Raw genomic sequence first — 20,804 nt, 5'->3', positions numbered from 1 at the left:
AGTATGTGAAGTATGTTTTTGACACATAAAATCTGTCAATATTGCTTTCAGTGCGTCACAATCAGAAATTTTACGACTCGTGAGTGCTCACTCTGAGTGAACGCTCTCGAATCATAAGATCGCTTATTGTGACGCTCTGAAAGCAAAATTGGCAGGTTTTATGAGTCAAACACATACTTCAAACCCTCGTCTCGTTACTTACAAGTACAGCATATAATCATATCATCTAATGATTGCATAATTCTGAAAAATATGTTTTTATAGCAAGTGAGTGGAAGCAACCCTGGTTGAGAGCACGCAATAAGCTATTATGCGATAAGCAATAAGCTTGAAATGCGTAGCTCAATGTCCTATATACCAGGTCCAACAGACAGGTCCGTCTCGCTTACTCTGTCATTCCTCAATGGTAACAACGAACGACGTCACGTTCCTTGCTACATTTAAACATCTGCTGTGGGAAAGATACCGAAAATAGTGTCTGCTGGACCAAGTCTGTGTGATATTGCTCGTAGTCCACTGAAAAGCTCTGCGCTCTCACGAGCAGTTGTACAAGTGAGAATAAATGCCCTTTCCAGTATGAAGAAAAGTGAGAAACGAGAACGAAAACGATTGTGAGAAAAGGTTGGTATGAAATTCACCACTCGTGCTTCTCAGCGAATATCGTTTCTCATGACGAGTGAAAAAAGCTTATATTCTTTTCGCGAAAACGAAAAGTTGGATCCGATATTTGTGCAAGCTGTCCGTACCATGCAATTCGTTTGCCTGTCTATGTTTCCTTTGTCTGCTTTTTATTCAGCGGAAGCCGTCGTTATGGGCTGTATTCAGCATCTCTCGGTTGCAAACCAAAAGGTGTTTTCTCTTGTACTTTCGATCATTGAATTCCATATTTTATTTTATTACAAATCCTAATAAGTTCAGAAATTTGCATGTTTGCAAGAAAATCAAATTTTTATAACAATCCAGTTTTCTTACATTTTTTTGCTGTAATTTTCCAATAATTTTTGAAAAACGGTTGGCAACCCTATAACCAAAAACAAAAAAGTCGAAGTGTTTAAACACTTGATTTGTCATATGCACAATCACATTTATTTGAAATGTATTTCACCATGGCTCATTTTACGTTAATTTCTAAAGTTTCAAACTTTGAAATGTTGACAATCTTTCTCTATCAATTCAAGTGAATTGCACATTGAATCACACTACTGTTCAAAAAAGATGGATGGAACTGTTTTGCATTTCAATACGATGTGAATTACATGATCTGCATCGAAAACATGAGTTTTGACTTCATCCTTATCAACTAGTCTCATAAATGAGTACAATCGTGGCCCAGTGAGATCGAACGAAGTCAACGGCAGCAGCACACCCCAACAGTCCAGGATCAAATCCCAAATCAGACCCATTAAAAAGGCATGTGTTTGCTTGCGGCGTTTCTTCAACTACAGCATCATCAACGTGCACTGCCCACACGAAGTGAGACCCGAAAACGAGAAAGAAGCGTTCTATGCGCAGCTGGAGCAGGTGTACGACGGCTGTTCGCAACGGGACGTCAAAATCGTGATCGGCGACATGAACGCTCAGGTAGGACGGGAGACAATGTATAGACTGGCAATCGGGCCAAACAGCCTGCATGCCGTATCGAACGACAACAGCCAACGATGCATGAACTTTGCAGCCTCTCGAGGAATGGTAGTTCGAAGTACCTTTTTCCCCCGCAAGGATATCCACAAAGCCACCTGGAGATCCCCTAACCAACACACAGAAAACCAAATCGAGCACGTTCTAAACGACGGGAAATTCTTCTCCGACATTATCAACGTCCGCACGTACCGCAGTGCGAACATAGATTCGGACCACTACCTAGTTGCAGTATGCATGCGCTCAAAACTCTCAACGGTGCATAACACCCGTCGAAGTCGAACGCCGCGACCTAACATTGAGCAACTACGGGACGCCGGAGTTGCCCAGGACTACGCGCAGCAGCTGGAAGTTGCACTACCCACGGAAGAGCAGCTTGGCACAGCTTCTCTTGAAGATGTCTGGAGGGACATCCGTTCAGCCATAGGTAGTACTGCTGCAGCGGCACTAGGTACTGCAATCCCGGACCGAAGAAATGACTGGTTTGACGGCGAATGCAAACTGTTAGTAGAGGAGAAGAATGCAGCACGGGCGAGAATGCTGCAACACCGCACGAGATTGAATGTGGAGCGATACAGACAAGCGCGGAAAAGACAAATCTCGGTTTTCCGAAGGAAGAAGCGTCAGCAGGAAGACCGAGATCGCGAGGCGATGGAAAATCTGTACCGCGTAAACGACACACGGAAGTTCTACCAGAAGCTAAATAGTTCGCGCAAAGGCTACGTGCCGCAAGCCGAAATGTGCAAGGACTTGGACGGTAACCTTCTCACGAACGAGTGTGAGGTGATTGAGAGGTGGAAAAAGTACTATGACGAGCACCTCTACGGTGAAGCAGTAGAAAACGAAGGTGGCACGGCAACATACCTTGGAGCACGCGCAGAAGACGACAGGCTACCGGCCCCTGATTTTCAAGAAGTTGAGGAGGAGATCGGTCGGCTGAAGAACAACAAAGCAACTGGTGTAGATCAACTACCAAGTTAGCTATTAAAATACGGTGGTGAAGCACTGGCTAGAGCGCTGCACTGGGTAATTGCCAGGATTTGGGAGGAGGAGATATTACCGGAGGAGTGGATGGAAGGTGTCGTATGCCCAATCTACAAAAAGGGCGACAAGTTGGATTGCTGCAACTACCGCGCGATCACACTGCTGAGCGCCGCCTACAAGGTACTCTCCCAAATTCTATGCCGCCGCCTGTCACCATTTACAAGAGAGTTCGTGGGGCAATACCAGGCGGAATTCATGAGTGCCCGCGCTACCACGGACCAAATTTTCGCGATTCGGCAGTTTCTGCAGAAATGTCGCGAATACAACGTGCCCACACATCATTTGTTCATCGATTTCAAATCCGCATACGACACAATCGATCGAGATCAGCTATGGCTGATTATGCACGAGTACGGATTTCCGGATAAACTGACGCGATTGGTCAAGGCGACGATGAATCGAATGATGTGCGTTGTTCGAGTATCGGGAACATTCTCGAGTCCCTTTGAATCTCGAAGGGGGTTACGGCAAGGTGATAGACTTTCGTGTCTGCTATTCAACATCACGATAGAAGGTGTGATCAGAAGAGCTGGGATAGACACGAGTGGCACGATATTCAGGAAGTCCATCCAGCTTCTTGGCTTCGCCGATGACATTGACATCATGGCACGGAACTTTGAGACGATGGCGGAAACGTACATCAGACTGAAGGCTGAAGCTAGGCGGATTGGACTTGCCATCAACACATCAAAGACAAAATAGATGAAAGGAAGAGGTTCTAGGGAAGACAATGTTAGCCTCCCACCCCAAGCTCAGATTGACGGTGACGAAATCGAGGTGGTCGATGAGTTCGTGTATTTGGGCTCACTGGTGACCGCCGAAAATGATACCAGCAGAGAAATTCAAAGACGCAAGTCGATAAATTAGAATATTGTACAACATTGAACCATTATGATGTGCTAAGCTATTGATATCGCCATGTGAGGCACATAGACTACAAATGTGTCACAATTTAAACCAACAGGCGTGGTTCACAGCATAAGATTTACACATGAAATGGATGTGTTTCACAATAAGTGTGTGTGTGAGGCACATGATGATGACGTGTGAAATTTTTTGAGCGTAACAAAAAAATTTGTGGTTGCTTCGTTTAACGATGTGTTCGGGGCAGGCTTCCAAATAGTACAGCCTCCTCGTGACAGTTGGTTTATACCTGAATTGACTGGTGCTTTGTGTGCTTTACTACCGCTTGCTACGGTACGTTCAGATCTGAATTTGAAGTGTATTGGCAACAGCGCACGCACGAACGAATGAAAGCTGTATTAGAACAGTCGCATCTATACCCGCTTTGCTAAAATCATCGTGCTTGGAACGTAGTGAACGGAATGGGCTGTATTTATGCATTTCTTTATGACCAGGTTCTCAATGTTTCTGTCGTCATAACAGCCTTCACAAACCGACGACATCCCTCAGCTTACCCAAGTGGCTGTCACGAGACATTATATACAATTGATATACGGCAGTGGAGTATGGAAGAAACCCAGAAGAATGATCCCGAACAGATATGTAGGTCCGATGTCGGGTCAATGTAAGGTCAATGTATGGTCGACGTCGGCCAAATGTCGGGTCAATTATGCGTTTATGTCGGGTCAATGTCGGGCCAACATCGGGTTGGGGTTTAATAGTAGTCAGGTTGGTGTCGGGTAGGCTTATATTTTTCGCCGGAGACCGCGCGTTTTTAAAAAATATCGGATGAAAATTTTGCAACAGCCGGCGCCGGTGGTGTGGTGGTAAGCGTGACTGCTTTCTAACACCCCAATAGGTCTGGGTTCAATCCCCAGCCGAGGTTGGTGGGATTTTTCTGAGGCATAAAAATATCTGGTCACGTCTTCCTTCGGAAGGAAAGTAAAGCCGTTGGTCCCGGCCCATGTGTGTTGTGAATGGGTGCGATATCCTACGCAGGTGTGGAAGCTGCCTTCCTGCACATTCGGTTGCCGTCAATGGATGGCAATCGATGTCCGTCGGTGATTGGCACTAGATTGCGGAACAGAGACCGACGTTAAATAAAGGAAAAAAAAAAGAAAATTTTGCAATGGGCAGCACGAACGTGATAGCAACCGAACGAGCTCCGGCGCCACACTGGTAGCAACAATCAATATGAAACTAACGATTTTAAATTGGCTCACCACTTTAGTAGCCTATTGGTCCCAAGCAAACGATTAACGTACCCTATTCTAGTCGAAATTCTAGTACTACACAATGTTTGTTTTGATTCACTATGAAAGTTTGACAGATAAAATGAGGGGTTATTGGTTTTTCCTATGTTTCGAGGGGTGATTCGACAAGCTTGGGACCGAAGATAGTACCAGAGGTGAGCCAAAAAGTTGAGCACGTTTCTTCGGGAACTACTTGTCTTAGAGTTACCTCTATGCTGGTAGTGTAGTAGCAGTCTTACGACATACAAACAAAATTTCAAAGACAGCAGCAACGAATCAGCAGTTTGACGGACTGCTTGTTGTATGTACGAGGAACGTAACGAATGACCATCCGAGGCTGTCATAGCCGAACGAACAAAATACATGACTAATTAGGTTTTGCACCGTCGGGGTGAACTTCAATCTGATGACAGTTCACTGGTACTGTTTACGTGGACTTAGTCGATTTTTTCTTGGGTAGATTTTCTGGATAATTTTTCAGATTGCAGTGAGATGTAAACCACACATTTGCAATGTCCACGAGCCACATCCTTTCACCACGCATTTCCTCGACAATTTTCAAGTTAAAATTCGGAAATTTTAAAATATATTTTTTTCGAAAAAACGACTAGGGTAAAAGCTCCTATAGTTGCGGTACGTTAGAAGCGTTAGGTTCCTATAGTTGTGTATTGAGTCTCCATACACAACTATAGGAACCTAACGCTTCTAACGTACCGCAACTATAGGAGCGTTTCCTCTAAGTGCTTGTAAATAGTACCACTGAACTGTCAAATAGGTTCAGCCGATTAACACTGAGTTCATTTGTGACGTCACGCTGCAGTACCTAATTGACCAATGCACGGAATGAACTGCATGAACAAATTTGACGTTTGAGCGGTGCCGTGTTTACTAAAAATGAACACATGAATAATACTCGCGTAGCATTTAAAAATGGCCTATCAACTTATGTACACAAAACTTGTTAGACATTTTTCGCGCGAACGGAAGTACGCCCATGCAAAACAATAACACCATTGGGTAGGGTGAATTCTCCCCTTTCCGATAGTGGTTTGGTTTGCGTGGGTGTTCTTCGACTCGTGAGAAAAGGACCTAACAAGTTGTTTACAAAAGTTGATAGGAACTTTTCTAAAGTTTAGCGAGCATTACATCATGTGTTCATTTTAAGTTAACACGGCACCGCTCAAAAGTCAAATTTTATCGTGAGTTCATTCCGTGCATTATTGGTCAATAGCGAATTCGTTTATTATTCAGTTCCAACCTAAGTATCAAGATTAAGTCTGCTTGTTTTCTGACAAACGTCAGCTTGATCGTTTGTTTTTAAAACCCAGCTCAGGTTGAGGTTCTCACTGACAAAAAGTTCGGTTTCGCACTGTCGTGCTGTCGTGTACTGCACAAGACGGCAACGTTGCATGTCGTATAACAGCCTCAAGGCTGGCGCACAATGGATACGTTTTCAGGTTTTTTGACAGTGAGCCCATGCATTATCTGTCAAAAAACCCGAAAATGTATGCATTGTGCACCGGCCTTCACTGTGAGCTGTCACATATAGCTCAATCTCAAGGCTGTCGTAGGAAAAAGAAAGCGACAGCCGTTGGAATACTGTCATGAGGCGGTACTTTTGGTATGCCTGGTTCGGGGTATCATCCAAACCATTTATGGACTAGTTCCATCATTTCCATCATCCAACCATTTATGGACTATCGTTCCGGTTTTCTATTGAGCGCATATTGTCTTGTGAATTTGCGAGAATAGATAAAAAGAAAAGCACGACAAACGGTCGGTGCTTTCGGCAAACATATCGGAATCAGGTAGAATCATTCTCGTTAGGTAGGAAGAAAGGAAAAGCACGAATGAGCAATGGACCGAGTTTCCGCGTTTCCTGATTATGGGAGATAGTGTTAGTTTTTAGATTAATGATTAAAAGTGCAGTTCACGTGTTTGTTGCAGAAAGGTTTAGAAAGAAATCTTACACTTCCCAAAAAAACCTCTTCAGAAGCTGCTTTTAGAATCTTTTTTCATTAGAATCATCTTTCGATTCGCTCCTCTGACTAAAAGAAGACAAGGTCAGGATAGTAATTATTTATGAGTAGTTACGCAGTATAAAACCTTTCTTCAAGATTTACGGAGCATTTCATCGTTTTAATGTAGCAAAAATCATATTCCCGATTCCATCATGTGTAAAACTAGCTGTATCTAGGTTTGTATGATTTCTTGATTCTTTCTTATTCTTTAGTATAAGGGCACTGTATATGCTTTTTTTTAATACACCATATCTATCAAACAAACATCTCAAAAGAACCATCTGTTTCAGGCCCCACTTGTGAAAGAATACAACAGGATTGTACTGCGCCCAATAATATGGAATACATTAGCCAATTTTAAGATATGCATACTGAACAAGTCTTTTGGTCCACTATTGGAAGCGTTGGAAACACATTTTCTTAAAATATCAGCCACAGATTCGGATTTGAAAAACGAAGAAACAAAACGCATACGCTACGCCTTGCAACAACTGCGCAAGGAAGCAGCTACATATCTTAAGTCGAAAGCTGACGATAAAGAAAAAAAGCTGCAGGACATCGAAAACAGCTTTATTGAATGTCTGAAAAATATATCACTGCCATCTGAATGGGAAATGTATTTTGATGGTAAAACTTCGAAGCAGCAAGCACAGACGAATGCCAAAAAATTGGTTTCCGATGGCATAAAGCTTCTCAAGAAATGGCGTGTCAATCCAGAAATAAATATAGTGAACCAGCTTGTGAAGGATAAAACTAAGTTTTCATTTCGGTCAAAAATTCCCACGCCAAAGACGCCCCTGCAAAATCTTGGAACACACCCTTCGCTAATTATAATGCTGAGAAACTTTGATTTGTTTGAACCATTTCTGAAGATTATCCTGCAAAAGTATGAAGTGGACGACGAATATGAAACGAGCGTCAATGAGGTAAGTACTTAAAAACATAACACACGTGAAAAAAAAAAACACCCGACTCAACGGGACTTGAGGTATTAAATTGCATTGAATCGAAGACAGCATATCAAAAAGACTGGCAACATCCGCGTTATCTCATACGACCGCTATTGGACAGGCATAACCGTGTCGTCTAACCGCTAAAATATGCTCGGAACGAATTTGAAGGCAGATTCCTACCTCTGAAGAGAAGTTCACGTTGTGCTCATTTTCAAATGCGTTTAGTTCAGCCTGCGCTCAAGCGCAGTGCTACTGTATCCATTCCATGGCTTCTAGCAAAGTTTCCTGGCAAAGTTTCCTTGATATGATGTCTTCGGTTGATGCCCTTAAAGAGGAGTGATTTCAGACAAATTCGCAAATCCATTTATTTTCGTATTTTTTTATTTGGCCAGCCAAATTTACAGTAAAAAAAGGGTTTTCGAGTTTTAACGGTTTGAAATAAGTTGGTAGTTTTTGGCTATTTTCGAATGTATTTCGCCGTTCTCCAGTTCAAACAATATATTTTTCCGAAAGTTTTGGAAATTCATAATAAAAAATCTCTTGGCAGCTCTTCAATATGATTAGTGTCTTCTTAAATATAAAAATAAAACAATGCGACCTTTTTTCATGCACCTTATACACATTGGCATTCATTGTCCCCTAGAACATAAAAAACGTTTTTTAGAGTGCATTTTTTGTTTTCAAATGGTTCCTGATGTTCCCTTAAACATTGCCGGATATACCAAACCGATTGGGCAAATATTTTTCTAGGAACAGTTTTCTGAAGATAAACTTAACATTTTTCTATAAACCCTTTTAAAAGTTAAGGCATGATTTAAAATGGTGATCTGAAGATGCAAAATTGCACTTTTGGCAATGAGGAGCGGTTCTGAAAATTTTAAGCCAAATAAAAAAAAATATAGGTTAGCTCAGTTGGTAAAGGCGCAGCTACAAAGCAAGACCATGCTGGATGGTTCAATCAACAATCAATACGAAACTAACGATTTTAAATTGGCTCACCACTTTAGTAGCCTATTGGTCCCAAGCAAACGATTAACGTACCCTATTCTAGTTGAAATTCTATTACTACACTATGTTTGTTTTGATTCGCTATTAAAGTTTGACAGATAACATCAGGGGTGTGTGGATTCATGCAGAACATGCAGGGGTGAGTGAAATAGCTTGGGACTGCTTGGGACCGTTGTTCTGGTACTGAGTGAGCCAATAATAATAATGATTTTCTTCGGGACCCAGTGGTCTTAGAGTTACCTCTATGGTTCAATTCCCGGTCCGGTCCATGAATTTTTCGGGTTGGAAAATGTCTCGATTTCCTTGGGAATAGAGTATGATTGTACTTGCCACACAATTATACTAATGCAAAATGGTACAGGCATCGAAGGCTTTCAATTAAAAACTGTGGAAGTGCATCTAGAACACTAAATTGAGAGCACACAATAAGCTATTATGCAATAAGCAATTAAAATGTGAAGAAGACGAAGAACGAAAAATAATGGATTTGCGAATTCGTCTGGAATCGCTCAGAAATGGTTATAACATAGTGCTAACTACCTCTAAGACCAGAAGGTCCCGAAGAAAGGTGCTCAACTTTTTGGCTCAGCTCTGGTACTATCTTCGGTCCCAAGCTAATCCCCCAAGATGCATCCCTCGAAACATAGGAAAATCCACGAACCCCTCATTTAATCTGTCAAACTTTCATAGCGAATCAAAACAAACATAGAGTAGTACTAGACTTTCAACTAGAATGGAGTACGCTTATAGATTTACTCGGGACCAATAGGCTATTCAAGTAGTGAACTAAAGAGGCTGAATTTATAAAGAAACGACATGTCATAACTTGAACAATCGATTATCTGTCAAAGTCATAGGAAAAGTTATTCCAATCGAGCAGAAGACCTGTCAAATTGATTAGATGTCGCCTCTTTGCTCAATTCAGTATCTTTAGTCTGAACGTACTATAATCAATCGGTGGAAACTAATGGTTTTAAATTGGTTCACACTGGACTAGCCTATCGGTCCCAAGTACACCGATCAACGTACCCCATTCTAGTTGAAATTCTAGTACTACGCTATGTTTGTTTTGATTCGCTATTTTCCTATGTTTCGAGGGGTGCAATGTATTTCCCGAAAGAATGTATTTCCCCAAAACTCATTTTTTTCTCAGCCCATACAGAGAGATCTGGACACTCCTCTCCACTACGCCGTGCGGAGCCTTAACAAAAGCTTCACCCAGTGGCTGCTGGAGCAAAAAGACATCAAAACAAACCGTCTCAACAAGGAGCAAAGGACGCCGTTGGACCTAATCCGCAAGCGGTACGATTCTGTCAAAGGACAAATGCTGGACAAGGACATAACCACGCAGCAACTTGAGGAAATTAAACTAAAACTGGAGGAGTACAGGACGTTTCTTCGAATGCTGGTGGACAAAGGAGCAAATTTTGAGCATTCGCGCAAGATTAACCCAAGTTTCAAGTATATTCCGAAAGTAACTGAACGAAATGACGACCTACTCTTAGATCAGTTGAATCAGATGCAAAAGGATGATGAGGAATTTCTGGAAGAGTGTTCTAAAAGGGCCAAAGCTATAAGCGATATTGAGTTGTTGGAGTCTTTTCTTCGGCTTAAGGACCAGGTAAAGTTTGAGGAAAAGCTTCTCTCGTTAAATGTAGAGGAAACGGAATGCTTCGTGAAAAAGGTGATCAAGTTTTGGCTACACACCGCTGTGAAGTTAAATTTAAGCAAAAGCGTGGAGCTTATTGTTAAAAAGTTTGGTAGCAAAATCTTCCGAGTTAGAAGCCAAGAACCCGAAAGCAACGGTGTAGAAAAAAGAACAAAAACAATCGAACTACAGCATCGTGTCGAGCTGAAGGGTCTATTGCGAAAGGTTTGTGACAGTACAAACACAGCTGTGCTGAAACTGCTTTTGAAAAAAATGGATAAAGATAAGCTGCTCATCAATGACGAACCCATACTGGTACTCACTCTGCATCATTGCGTGAAATTGGATGACAAAAACGAACGTAAGGCTGATCTCGTGAAATGTGCTAGAATGATGGTAAGCGATGAAAGGATCTCCCTTGCGAAGACGGATGCTGATGGGAACACTGCCCTTCACATTGCGCTCAAATATGGTCTGGAGGATATTGCCATGACAATTTGTACGGAACGTACAACCGGATTTCTGGGTGTTCGCAACAAAAAGGGCGAAACTCCCCTGGACTACGCGAAGCATGCATTCCTGAAAGAATATTTGGACAAGACCGTTAAAACATTCAGCGGTAAAGAAAAGGAGTTCAAACTAGACTTCAACGGTTTATGTCCATACTATTCGAAAAAAATGCAACATAAAACCAAACTTGAACATAAGAATCCAAAGAATGACAATAGGCAAACATTATCGACAATTGGTTGCATCAAGCGAATTTCAAACTCCAGTAAACTGAAGCCACTCCTCAACCATCCAGTGATTAAAACCTATGTTCAAATCGAATGGTTACGTTGGAGTATTTTGCACGTTATTAATCTGTTCTGTACATTGTTAACGGCAGTTGTCTTTATTTGGTATACATTAGAATACTTTTGCCATGGAAACTACTCGAGTGCGTTATACGTCTGGAGTTGGATTGGATGTCTATTTATTATTATACGAGAGTTATTTCAGTGGGCTGTGTTTGGCAATCGTTACTTTCGACAGCATGAAAATATTTGCGACATAGCTAAAATTTTTCTTATGTGCATCATTTTGAGCCTGAATTCGAATGATGTCGGATTCCTTATATTGCTTGCTGCACTGAGCGTCTTCTTTTTTGCATATGACATTATTTGCCTCGCAGGTGCATTTTCGGACGATATCTTCTCCACTTACAGATGGATGCTGCTGGTGGTGGCTAAAAACTTTTTCCTAAGCATCGTCGCTTTCTGTCCGATCCTGTTGGCCTTCTTTTACAGCTTCTATTTGGTTTATAACAGTATATCGACATCAAAGGGTTCGAATTCTACTGAAATCAACACCGAAAACGATACTTTCAACAAGTTCGGAACCGGTCTGAATGCTGGGGTCAAAATTCTAGTAATGACCATCGGAGAGCTGGAAGCGGCATCGATGGAAATCGACCTTATTAAGGTTTTCATTTTCATACCATTTATCTTGTGTGGTCCAATGATCATTCAGAATCTAATCAACGGTCTAGCAGTAAGCGACATCAGTGAAATTCGGGGTGAGTCTGAATTGATCAACCTCAGCAGCAAAGTGCATCTCCTAGCTCGGATCGAATCGGGCCTGAATCGAGAGTGGTATAAGCACATCAACAAAATCCTGAAATATCTTCGAGAAAACTATCCATTTCTGAATTTTTTGCCGAAACAGAACATTTCTTTTTACTATTCTAAAGAGTTGTTTCGAAAAAATTCCCATTTTGTTAAGATAATAGTGGATGAAAATGATTGCGCTAAAATTATGGTACAACGTAGGAATATGTCGGACCCTAACCAGACTGACTCTTCTCAAAATGCAAATAATGAAGAAACTGAACGTAGAGATCGAGCAGCGGAAACTGCTGGTGCAACGCAAACCAGACCATTTGCTTCTGAAGCTCGAAATACGAACGGTGAAGAATTACATTTACTTCGCGATGAAACCCAACATACAACTATAAATATGCCTGATGCCAAAAACCCTACTCCTAAATCAAGCACTATGGAAAGGCACAAGCCATTGCACCAGGACTGGTTGTATGTTCTAAGGATTCCTTTGCCTGAATCGCTTCGAGAGAAATTCAAAATACTGCCACTAGAAGCCACGCTCGAAAAAACAGTACTGAGTAACCTGCAGCATATTGTTGATAAGGAACAAACAAAAGTGACCAAAGAGTTCAGGTCCAAAGTCATCAGTGAAAGTGGTTTGCATCGGAATGTGAAGCCACTCCGTGGGTTCCACCATATATGGAAAATAATGAAAACGCAGAGCCTGCCAGCCCTTCCGACCAGTAGCAGGCATCCTAATGATCCCTGCACTAATGAAGTGTCAAAGGCTGTTTTTATTGGTCCCACACATGAATTTTTGCAATGTGATCAACGAATGATATCTATGTGTCACATGTGTACATAAAAAAGCCAAGTGTAACCACACGTACTATTCATTAGACTCATACATTTCATGTGTGCTTCTGGGTGGATTCTGTTTATGTGTGCTCACATGAAAATCATGTGGAATTTCACATGGAAATTTATCAATAAAAATGTTTGGAATTGTAATAGTGTACCAATTGGCGATTGGTAAGAGATTAGCAGTCAAAAATCACTGTTTATAGCTAAACATACAGTTTCTCTATGAATATTGTACAACAATACTTCAATTATTAAGAAAAAGCAAAATGGGATTTTCATAAACTTTTTTATGACCTTCATTCAATAATAAACATGCATCAATTTGAACAGTGTTATTCAAACAACGAGCCAATATGTTGAATCGGTATGATCAAAAAGACATATCTCAAATATTGCTGGTCCTTCAAATCATCTTGAAGATTAACTCTACAAACTCAACGGTGTATTGTATGATGTACCAACAGATTGTAATAACCAAATCCGCATCATACAGCCCCACAACATCAAGTGAGGTATATGACGGTGTTAACAAACTATGTTCCATTCTCCGAATTGTCCTGGAGATCAGGTCTTGAAGTTTGAAATTGCTACACTTTACTGTCATCATAGCCTAATTGTAAATGTCAGTGAATCTTACTAGTTGTGAATAACTCAATACCATTTGTCAAACTAGAAAATGGTATAAGAAATTTTCTCGAAGCCTATAATCAAGGAGTTAAAATGATTTAAAAAAAACCGTAATGAAAATCGACTTGTGAACAAATGTAAACCGCCAAAAAGAGTTCAGAATAAATGTATATGTAAAGTATAGTTGTGTTGTGCCTCCATTAATCCGAAATACTACCGATTCAGTTTATTCCTTTCTCACATTCTGTTGAGAAGTGTCATCGTTTTGGTTCCTGTACTCTATTTAACTATTTCGAGCGAGACAAATCAGGAGATAGCGATAACGAGGAATAAGGTATGTGTATTTAATATGAATTCAGGAGGTAAGCATTGTATATCAGTTTCTTGTAAGCAAAATTGTTTTGTTTTTGAATGTTAATAAATTATGTGACGGGTTGTCGGATACGGGTTTTTAAAAAAAGAGATCTGAACGATTGAGCTGCTAAACTAAGAATGAATTTCTATATTAAGCGATACTTAAAGTTACCCTGCGCTAGCTAACTGATCTGCTGACTTAGCATGTCCAAGGGTCGTCCACCGTCGTTGTCGTCGTCGTCGCTGTGGTCAGGATGTTATCTGCTGATGAGGCCAAAATAGTGTTCGATCGTTGCACTCGGTTGAACTGTTTACTTCTGCTGATGTGGGTTAAACGGTGGCTATGGAATGTACGCAAATGTTGTTAGCAACAAGCTTCAGGTTGGCTGTGGAATAGCTGGCTTCTGATGATATGGCCCGAATAATGATTGTATGGTGTTTGTTGGAATCGTGTTGTTACTAACTGGATCTATGCTGGTGGTTCGGTTGGTAACTAATATATATACAGGGATAGAAATTCTTACATAGCTGTAAGATAAGCATTTCCTCACTCAACCTACTTTTCGGTGAGTTGTATACACTCAAAGATAAATTAAATCAAAAAAGCTTAAAAAGTATGCAGATTCCCGCTTCACCTTATTGAGTCCGAGCCATGATTACTTCGGCAGTAAACATGCATGATTAAATTCGAAATAATCTTTCCAGTATTAAATTTTATTCTTTTTCAATACTGATATACAACCAAAAAAGATTAAAATTCAATCAAAAAATATTAAAATAGAATCAAAAATGGTTGAAATTTATTCAAAAAAAGATAATCTACAATCTAATCATCCATGATTAAACTGGGATTAGTATCAGATGCTTAATTTTTAGAAAGAGAGGATTAATTTTTAATCATTTGATATGATTAAACTGAGTTTAATGTCAAATTGATTAAATTTCAAGCAAAATAGGAATAGTTAAATTTATCAGTGTACCGTTCATATTTTCATCTCTCCCTTTTCACCGATAATTCGTTATCCTCTCTCTCTCTGCATAATGCGAATATATCAAGAGCAAATTTTCATTACGTCGAAAGTAACAAAGGTAAACAAAGTCGAGCTATCAGTGTCAATCGATGCTCCTGCTATTACACTGTATACTGTCCGAATATAGGATCACATCCTATTTTTAAATTTATTTACCAGTCAAATTGTTTTTTGACGTAATCACCTTCCGATCAGAAAAGTTTTCGATGTTACTTAAGTCACCCGATATCTATGGAGATGCCGTTTGACTTAAGTAACAGCGCTGAGAAACCCGTGAAAAGTGTACGTTGGTCGTTTCGCTTTCTTATTATTAAAGTGAATAAATCGAACTGTTTGTTGCTAAGATGATTTCAGTAGTCCTAAAATGATGAATGGGCTGCACGTAAGGAGACGTAATTGATAATTCTCCCGAATATCCTGGTAAATACACTTTGACTTAAGTAACAATAGGGGCCACTAAACGACGCATAATAAATTTTGACTCAAAAACCACACACTTAGAAATTATTATTTTTACACGAGACGTAATTCAGCTTTGACGTAAATCATGGAACGTAAGCAAACATGACATGTAAAATTAAGTGTCCTGAAACTTAAACATATGCAACTCGACGAAAAGTGCGTTTGATTGAATTGATTTTCTCGTCCTTGTCAACTGATTCTTATGTCAAAAGGGCCGCTTGCATGTGTCGGTCTCAGGGCACTGAAATTTACATGTCTTTTTCGTAGTGTGCAGTATTTTTTAGCATGAAAGCTAGCGATTTGCTTTTGTATGATTAAAACCCTGCTAAATTTGTTAAACATTGCTATCACTATGGGATTATATGTGTTTAATTGGAAATAGGAATAACTTTTCGGTCATCAAAACAAAACTTTATTTTTCTCGGATTGGTGCGAATGTTACTTACGACATAATGAAAATTTGCTCTTGATATATCTCTCCAAAAACCAACGAAAATAGGGCAGAGAACTACTTCGGCCTAAGCGTCCATTTTGGGCCTATCAAGCAGAAAGCATTAAATAAATCCATGATTTTGGCGTGAACAGGTAAATTGAGCATTTGGTACGATACTTAAGTTCAAATGCTACCGAACGAAGTCAATAAGTACGCGTGATATAAATGTTTGCACCCAATATTCTCAAAAACAGATGAAGTGCTTCGACCGAATATTTTTTTCTTCATCCGATAGGCCGAATTGAATACATTGGCGTTTCAATGCGTTAAGCCTAGTTTAAAATTCGTAGGCCAAGTTTGGCGTCAAGAAGCAGTGTTAGACTTTTAACAATATCTCAACAATCTGTTACTCTTTATCAAATCTTACGATACGTAGGGAGAGGTAAATTAATTTGGAAGCCACCAGTAATAATAACATTCCGTTTGGTGCTAAACTACGTAAGATTAAGAAAGACTAAGTGTGGGTTGTGCTTAATAGGAGGGAATTGGGGTACGTAACCCTACTTCTTCATCTCCAATTTGGCACTGAAAACTACCAAGAGCGAAAAAAAATGCCACCCCAAGACCCAGAGACCACCCTAAGACAAGAAGATCCCGAAGAAACGTGCTCAACTTTTGGCTCAGCTCTGGTATTCTCTTCGGTCCCAAGCTAATCGATGCACCCCTCGAAACATAGGAAAATCCACGAACCCCTCATTTGATCTGTTAAATTTTCATAGCGAATCAAAACAAACGTAGTGTAGTACTAGAATTTCGACTAGAATGGGGTACATAAACCGATTTTCCTGGTATCAATAGGCTAGTCAAGCAGTGAGCCAATTTAAAATCATTAGTTTCCACCGGTAGCTAATTCCCCGTTCACATTACAGCCTATATCACGTAATATAGGCTGTCTTGCAATGAGCACTCATACATAGGATTTTCAGTGAATACAAGATGTATGAGTGCTCAATGCAAGACAGCGTATATCACGTGATAAAACGTAATGTTTCAAAGTAGCTGAAAAGCAATTGAATTGAATTGCATAAATTTTACCGAAAAGTTCAGCTGTTAAGATTTCGGTTAAAATTACCGAAGTCGGCGATAATTTCTAATGGTGGTAAGCTCCAACCGGTATTATCCTCGGATTAAATCCTCATCAAGAATGTCCGGTTGATTTTATGTTGGCATCAGGTTTGGTCAACACGACTCTGTGCAAACATTTTGCGGGTCATCCAAACAGGGACGGTATTAAAAGTTAATCCGAGTTGGAGCTTACCGTCATAAGGGTGTATAACGCAAAAAATCTGGTTGTCGTTTACTCTGACGAAAAATAAGTCACAAACAGTGCTGCTTGTTCGCAACATTTTCTCTTGGCGGAACTCTTATTATAACATCGACTCTGATAATGCGTTGTTGAGAACCATTTCCATTCCAAATTCTTGTTTTCTCCACACATTTTCGGAAAAGCAATTATATTAGTACCTTTCTATTTATGATTGAATAACTTTAATGGTAATGGTTATGGTATTCAGTAAGGTCCATGGATGGTTTTGTAACATCGATCATTTTTATTTTGATTGGTAATGGTTCTTAAAAATTCATTATTTGTAAGGTCCACTTCCAAATAACCATTTCCATTAAAGTTAAAACTTTATCACAAAAACGTTCATGTAAAGTACCATAACTATTTAAGTTAAACTTAAGCAGGTATTATAAACAATTTTAAACCATTGTCGTTAAGGTCAAGTTATGTTCGCGTTTATGCGGGAAACCGACATGAATGACTATAAAAATTCATAGTCACGCTTTATCTCCCGCTCTCATTGCAAGTGGTGCTCGTATTTCAACGGCAACTGACAAGTGCGGGCTAGTTGTTTTTTTTTTTTGCTTACGCGCCCGTGTGTGGCATATCATTTCTGGGAAACGATTCGCGAACGCGAGAGAGATTTTTGGTTATCAATAAACCAACTTGGCCGTTGTTTCACACCAAATGTTTCGATCGTGATGTGAATCATCGTTAGCTGGGAACAGAGGATTCATTTTTTGCAAAACCATCGTCCACAGCCAAACAAGGCAGCCAGCACACGAGCGGTCGTGAATATTTACATTTCAAGCGAATGACGGAGATAGAGAATAAGAAAAATGTCGCATCCCATTCTTCTTCAAACAATTATCATACACAGGTTATATTTTAATTCCATGCAATAAACATCAAATAAATGCAGTAATGTGCGTGCGTGTGTGTGTGTGTGTGTGTGTGTGTGTGTGTGTGTGTGTGTGTGTGTGTGTGTGTGTGTGTGTGTGTGTGTGTGTGTGTGTGTGTGTGTGTGTGTGTGTGTGTGTGTGTGTGTGTGTGTGTGTGTGTGTGTGTGTGTGTGTGTGTGTGTGTGTGTGTGTGTGTGTGTGTGTGTGTGTGTGTGTGTGTGTGTGTGTGTGTGTGTGTGTGTGTGTGTGTGTGTGTGTGTGTGTGTGTGTGTGCGTGTGCTTGTCTTTGTGTACCACACTCTGAACAAAACGACCAGTAGCAATCCCCACAGAATTTGTATGTTGGCCCGATCCTTGTTTTCATAATAAAGGATTAATGAAGTTTAATGCAACATGTTCCAAACGAATCATGAATACATAATATTTTTTCAACACGTGAAAGCTTGGTAGATGTTTTTGTTTCACTTTATATACAACTGTAAATACTTCAATGATTGAACCTTATTTGAATCTGGAAATGTAAAAGCAGAGATAGACAGTACCGGGAAAAAAGTATTTTAACTCTTCAAAAAAGCTCAATAAGCTGTAACTTTTCTGGATGGACATTAAAATTTCTGAAACCTTGGCTGCTGGTACATCAACTATTCAAGTTATTTCGGTATTGTTTTGAGTTTGGTTGGTTGAATTTATATGAAGTTTGAGCAGTTTAAATGAAACGCTTCTTATTTGACTTTCTATCTTTAAACTAATTTTATTTAATGCACAATGCATTGACTTTTGAAACATCGTGAGCCGATTTAATTCAAATCTAAAGCTATTCTAAGAAAATTTTTTGACTAAAGATATATAAAATTTATCATTTGGTTTATTATACTTCAAGAAATAACACTTTGAAACTTCCTACAAACTCCGGCAATCCAGCACAACACCATGCTGATACATTTTGAAAACTTGATGTACCAGCAATCAACATTTCAGAAATGTTGAAGCCGTCCTGAAAAGTTACAGCTCATAGCTCATTAAATTTTGTGAAGAGAAAAAAATCACGAGGTCTTTTTATTTTGTCCGGTACTGTAGTTGTATTTGTTAAATATCTATATATTTCTGAAGAGCTGGAATTGGGCACTTGATTTCAGAGTAATACCGGATTTAAATGGGGTTTAATTTTTCTATGTATGGTAGATCACATTAATTCCTAAAAAAAAGATTTTTGTTTGAATCGGCTCATACTATTTTATAATAAAATGTCAAAATTCTGTCAAATGTCAAATCTGTTCAAAGAGTATTGGGAACTCCGACCACCTCTTAGGCCACTACCGGATGTGTTGGAATACCAGGGACCAATTGTCGATCGGACAGATCATGGACATGCAACACATCAAGTCACGATGTTTTCGTTTTTATTTCCAGTACTGTAAGATATTAGAATATATATTAGAGTGGGTCATCGTTATATGGAAAAACGCAAACTTTACCGCACCAATCGAGAACAACCCTTTTTTGGTTCCATTTGGAGTCCCAAACAACTGTGCAAAATTCTGGGACGATTGGTTGTAGGGTAATTGATTCTGGTTGGACCTATCCAAAAACTGATGATGGTTGGACCTATTTTTTCAATCGCTAGTTAAGTCAACCTTCGCTAATTTTTTAGTTTCAAAGATCATTTTACTATCATAAAAAACTCTTTTTCTTCATTTTGCATAAGTGTTTTATTGAAAAAACTTCAAAACAATTGAGTTTCAATGTGTTTTCAAAACAGTTCACTTTCCACGTATTAGCTCGTCATCATGCCTTACTTTCAAATATACAAAAAAGGAAAATTTTTAACATTTATTTTTATTTTCATGCAGTAAAATACTACTTTAAGGTGTAAACAACACGTTAGTACACCATTTATCTATTGGTTTCACTAAAATGTTTGAATAATTGACGAAATTCGAATAGATAAATATGATCATGGTTGGACCCAGTGCTGCAAAATTTCGACAATACACGGTGATACTCAAAATTCTGCTTTGGTCACTCGTTTGAGCTAACAGTCATCGTCAAGGCAAACCATGTCAATTGTCAGTAGCATTTTTGTCAGTGACGAACATGTGCTGATTTGTTTATTAGCTAAATTTGAAATGAAATTAAATGGCAAGAGCAAAACTATTATATGGAGCCATTAAAGTGAATAAGCATCTTCGTCCTGAACTGCTTGGATAACAATAATGTGTCTCAGACTGCAAGAAATTACACTTTCTGTTACCAGGTGAATCTTTGTCATTGACGAAAAAATGAATGAGATTTTGACAAAGATTTTTTTGAGGATCAAGTCTATCATTGACTATGTGAAAAACAATTTTGTCAATATCGCGCAAAAGTCTGTCAAATCTCAGCACTCGTTGGACCTACTCATGATGATGGTTGGACCTATGTGTTTCCTAAGACGGCCGCTAGGTGCGCTTCGGTTTGTTTACATCCTTCATGCGCAGCTGATTTGAAACTCGATTTCGTTTTGGCCGAGTGATCAATTTCTTCGATTGAAAAAAATGGCGCTTATCAGGCACAGAAAAGGTACAATATTCCCAAAACGACACTTCACGCAAAAATTAAAGGAAGCCACGGCAAGAAATATGGAAGGGAAATAGTGTTGAGTGTTGATTTGGAGAACCAGCTAGCGGATTGGGTTTGTATGTGCGCTGCTTCTGGCAGTCCCAAGACGACCAAAAAGATCTTGGAAGCTGCTAAAG

At 39.6% G+C, this 20,804-nt stretch overlaps 1 protein-coding gene across 1 annotated transcript in view; it reads left to right on the top strand.

Moving 5' to 3' along the window:
• LOC135703348 (uncharacterized) overlaps window positions 1-11,700 on the top strand; it is a 33,275-nt gene extending 21,575 nt beyond the window's left edge. The window contains exons 3-5 of the mRNA XM_065224542.1: window positions 7,150-7,785; window positions 9,974-11,272; window positions 11,677-11,700. Of these exons, the coding sequence (XP_065080614.1) occupies window positions 7,150-7,785; window positions 9,974-11,272; window positions 11,677-11,700 (1,959 nt within the window). The remainder of the gene's footprint in view (window positions 1-7,149; window positions 7,786-9,973; window positions 11,273-11,676) is intronic.
• Window positions 11,701-20,804: the final 9,104 nt, after the last annotated feature.

This window comes from Ochlerotatus camptorhynchus, unplaced genomic scaffold (assembly GCF_037179485.1).
Source record: "Ochlerotatus camptorhynchus isolate MF236.1 unplaced genomic scaffold, CSIRO-AGI_Acam_v1.1 ptg000212l, whole genome shotgun sequence".
In the NCBI taxonomy this organism is placed as follows: Eukaryota; Metazoa; Arthropoda; class Insecta; order Diptera; family Culicidae; genus Ochlerotatus; species Ochlerotatus camptorhynchus.
This window is presented reverse-complemented; position numbering and strand designations above follow the sequence as displayed.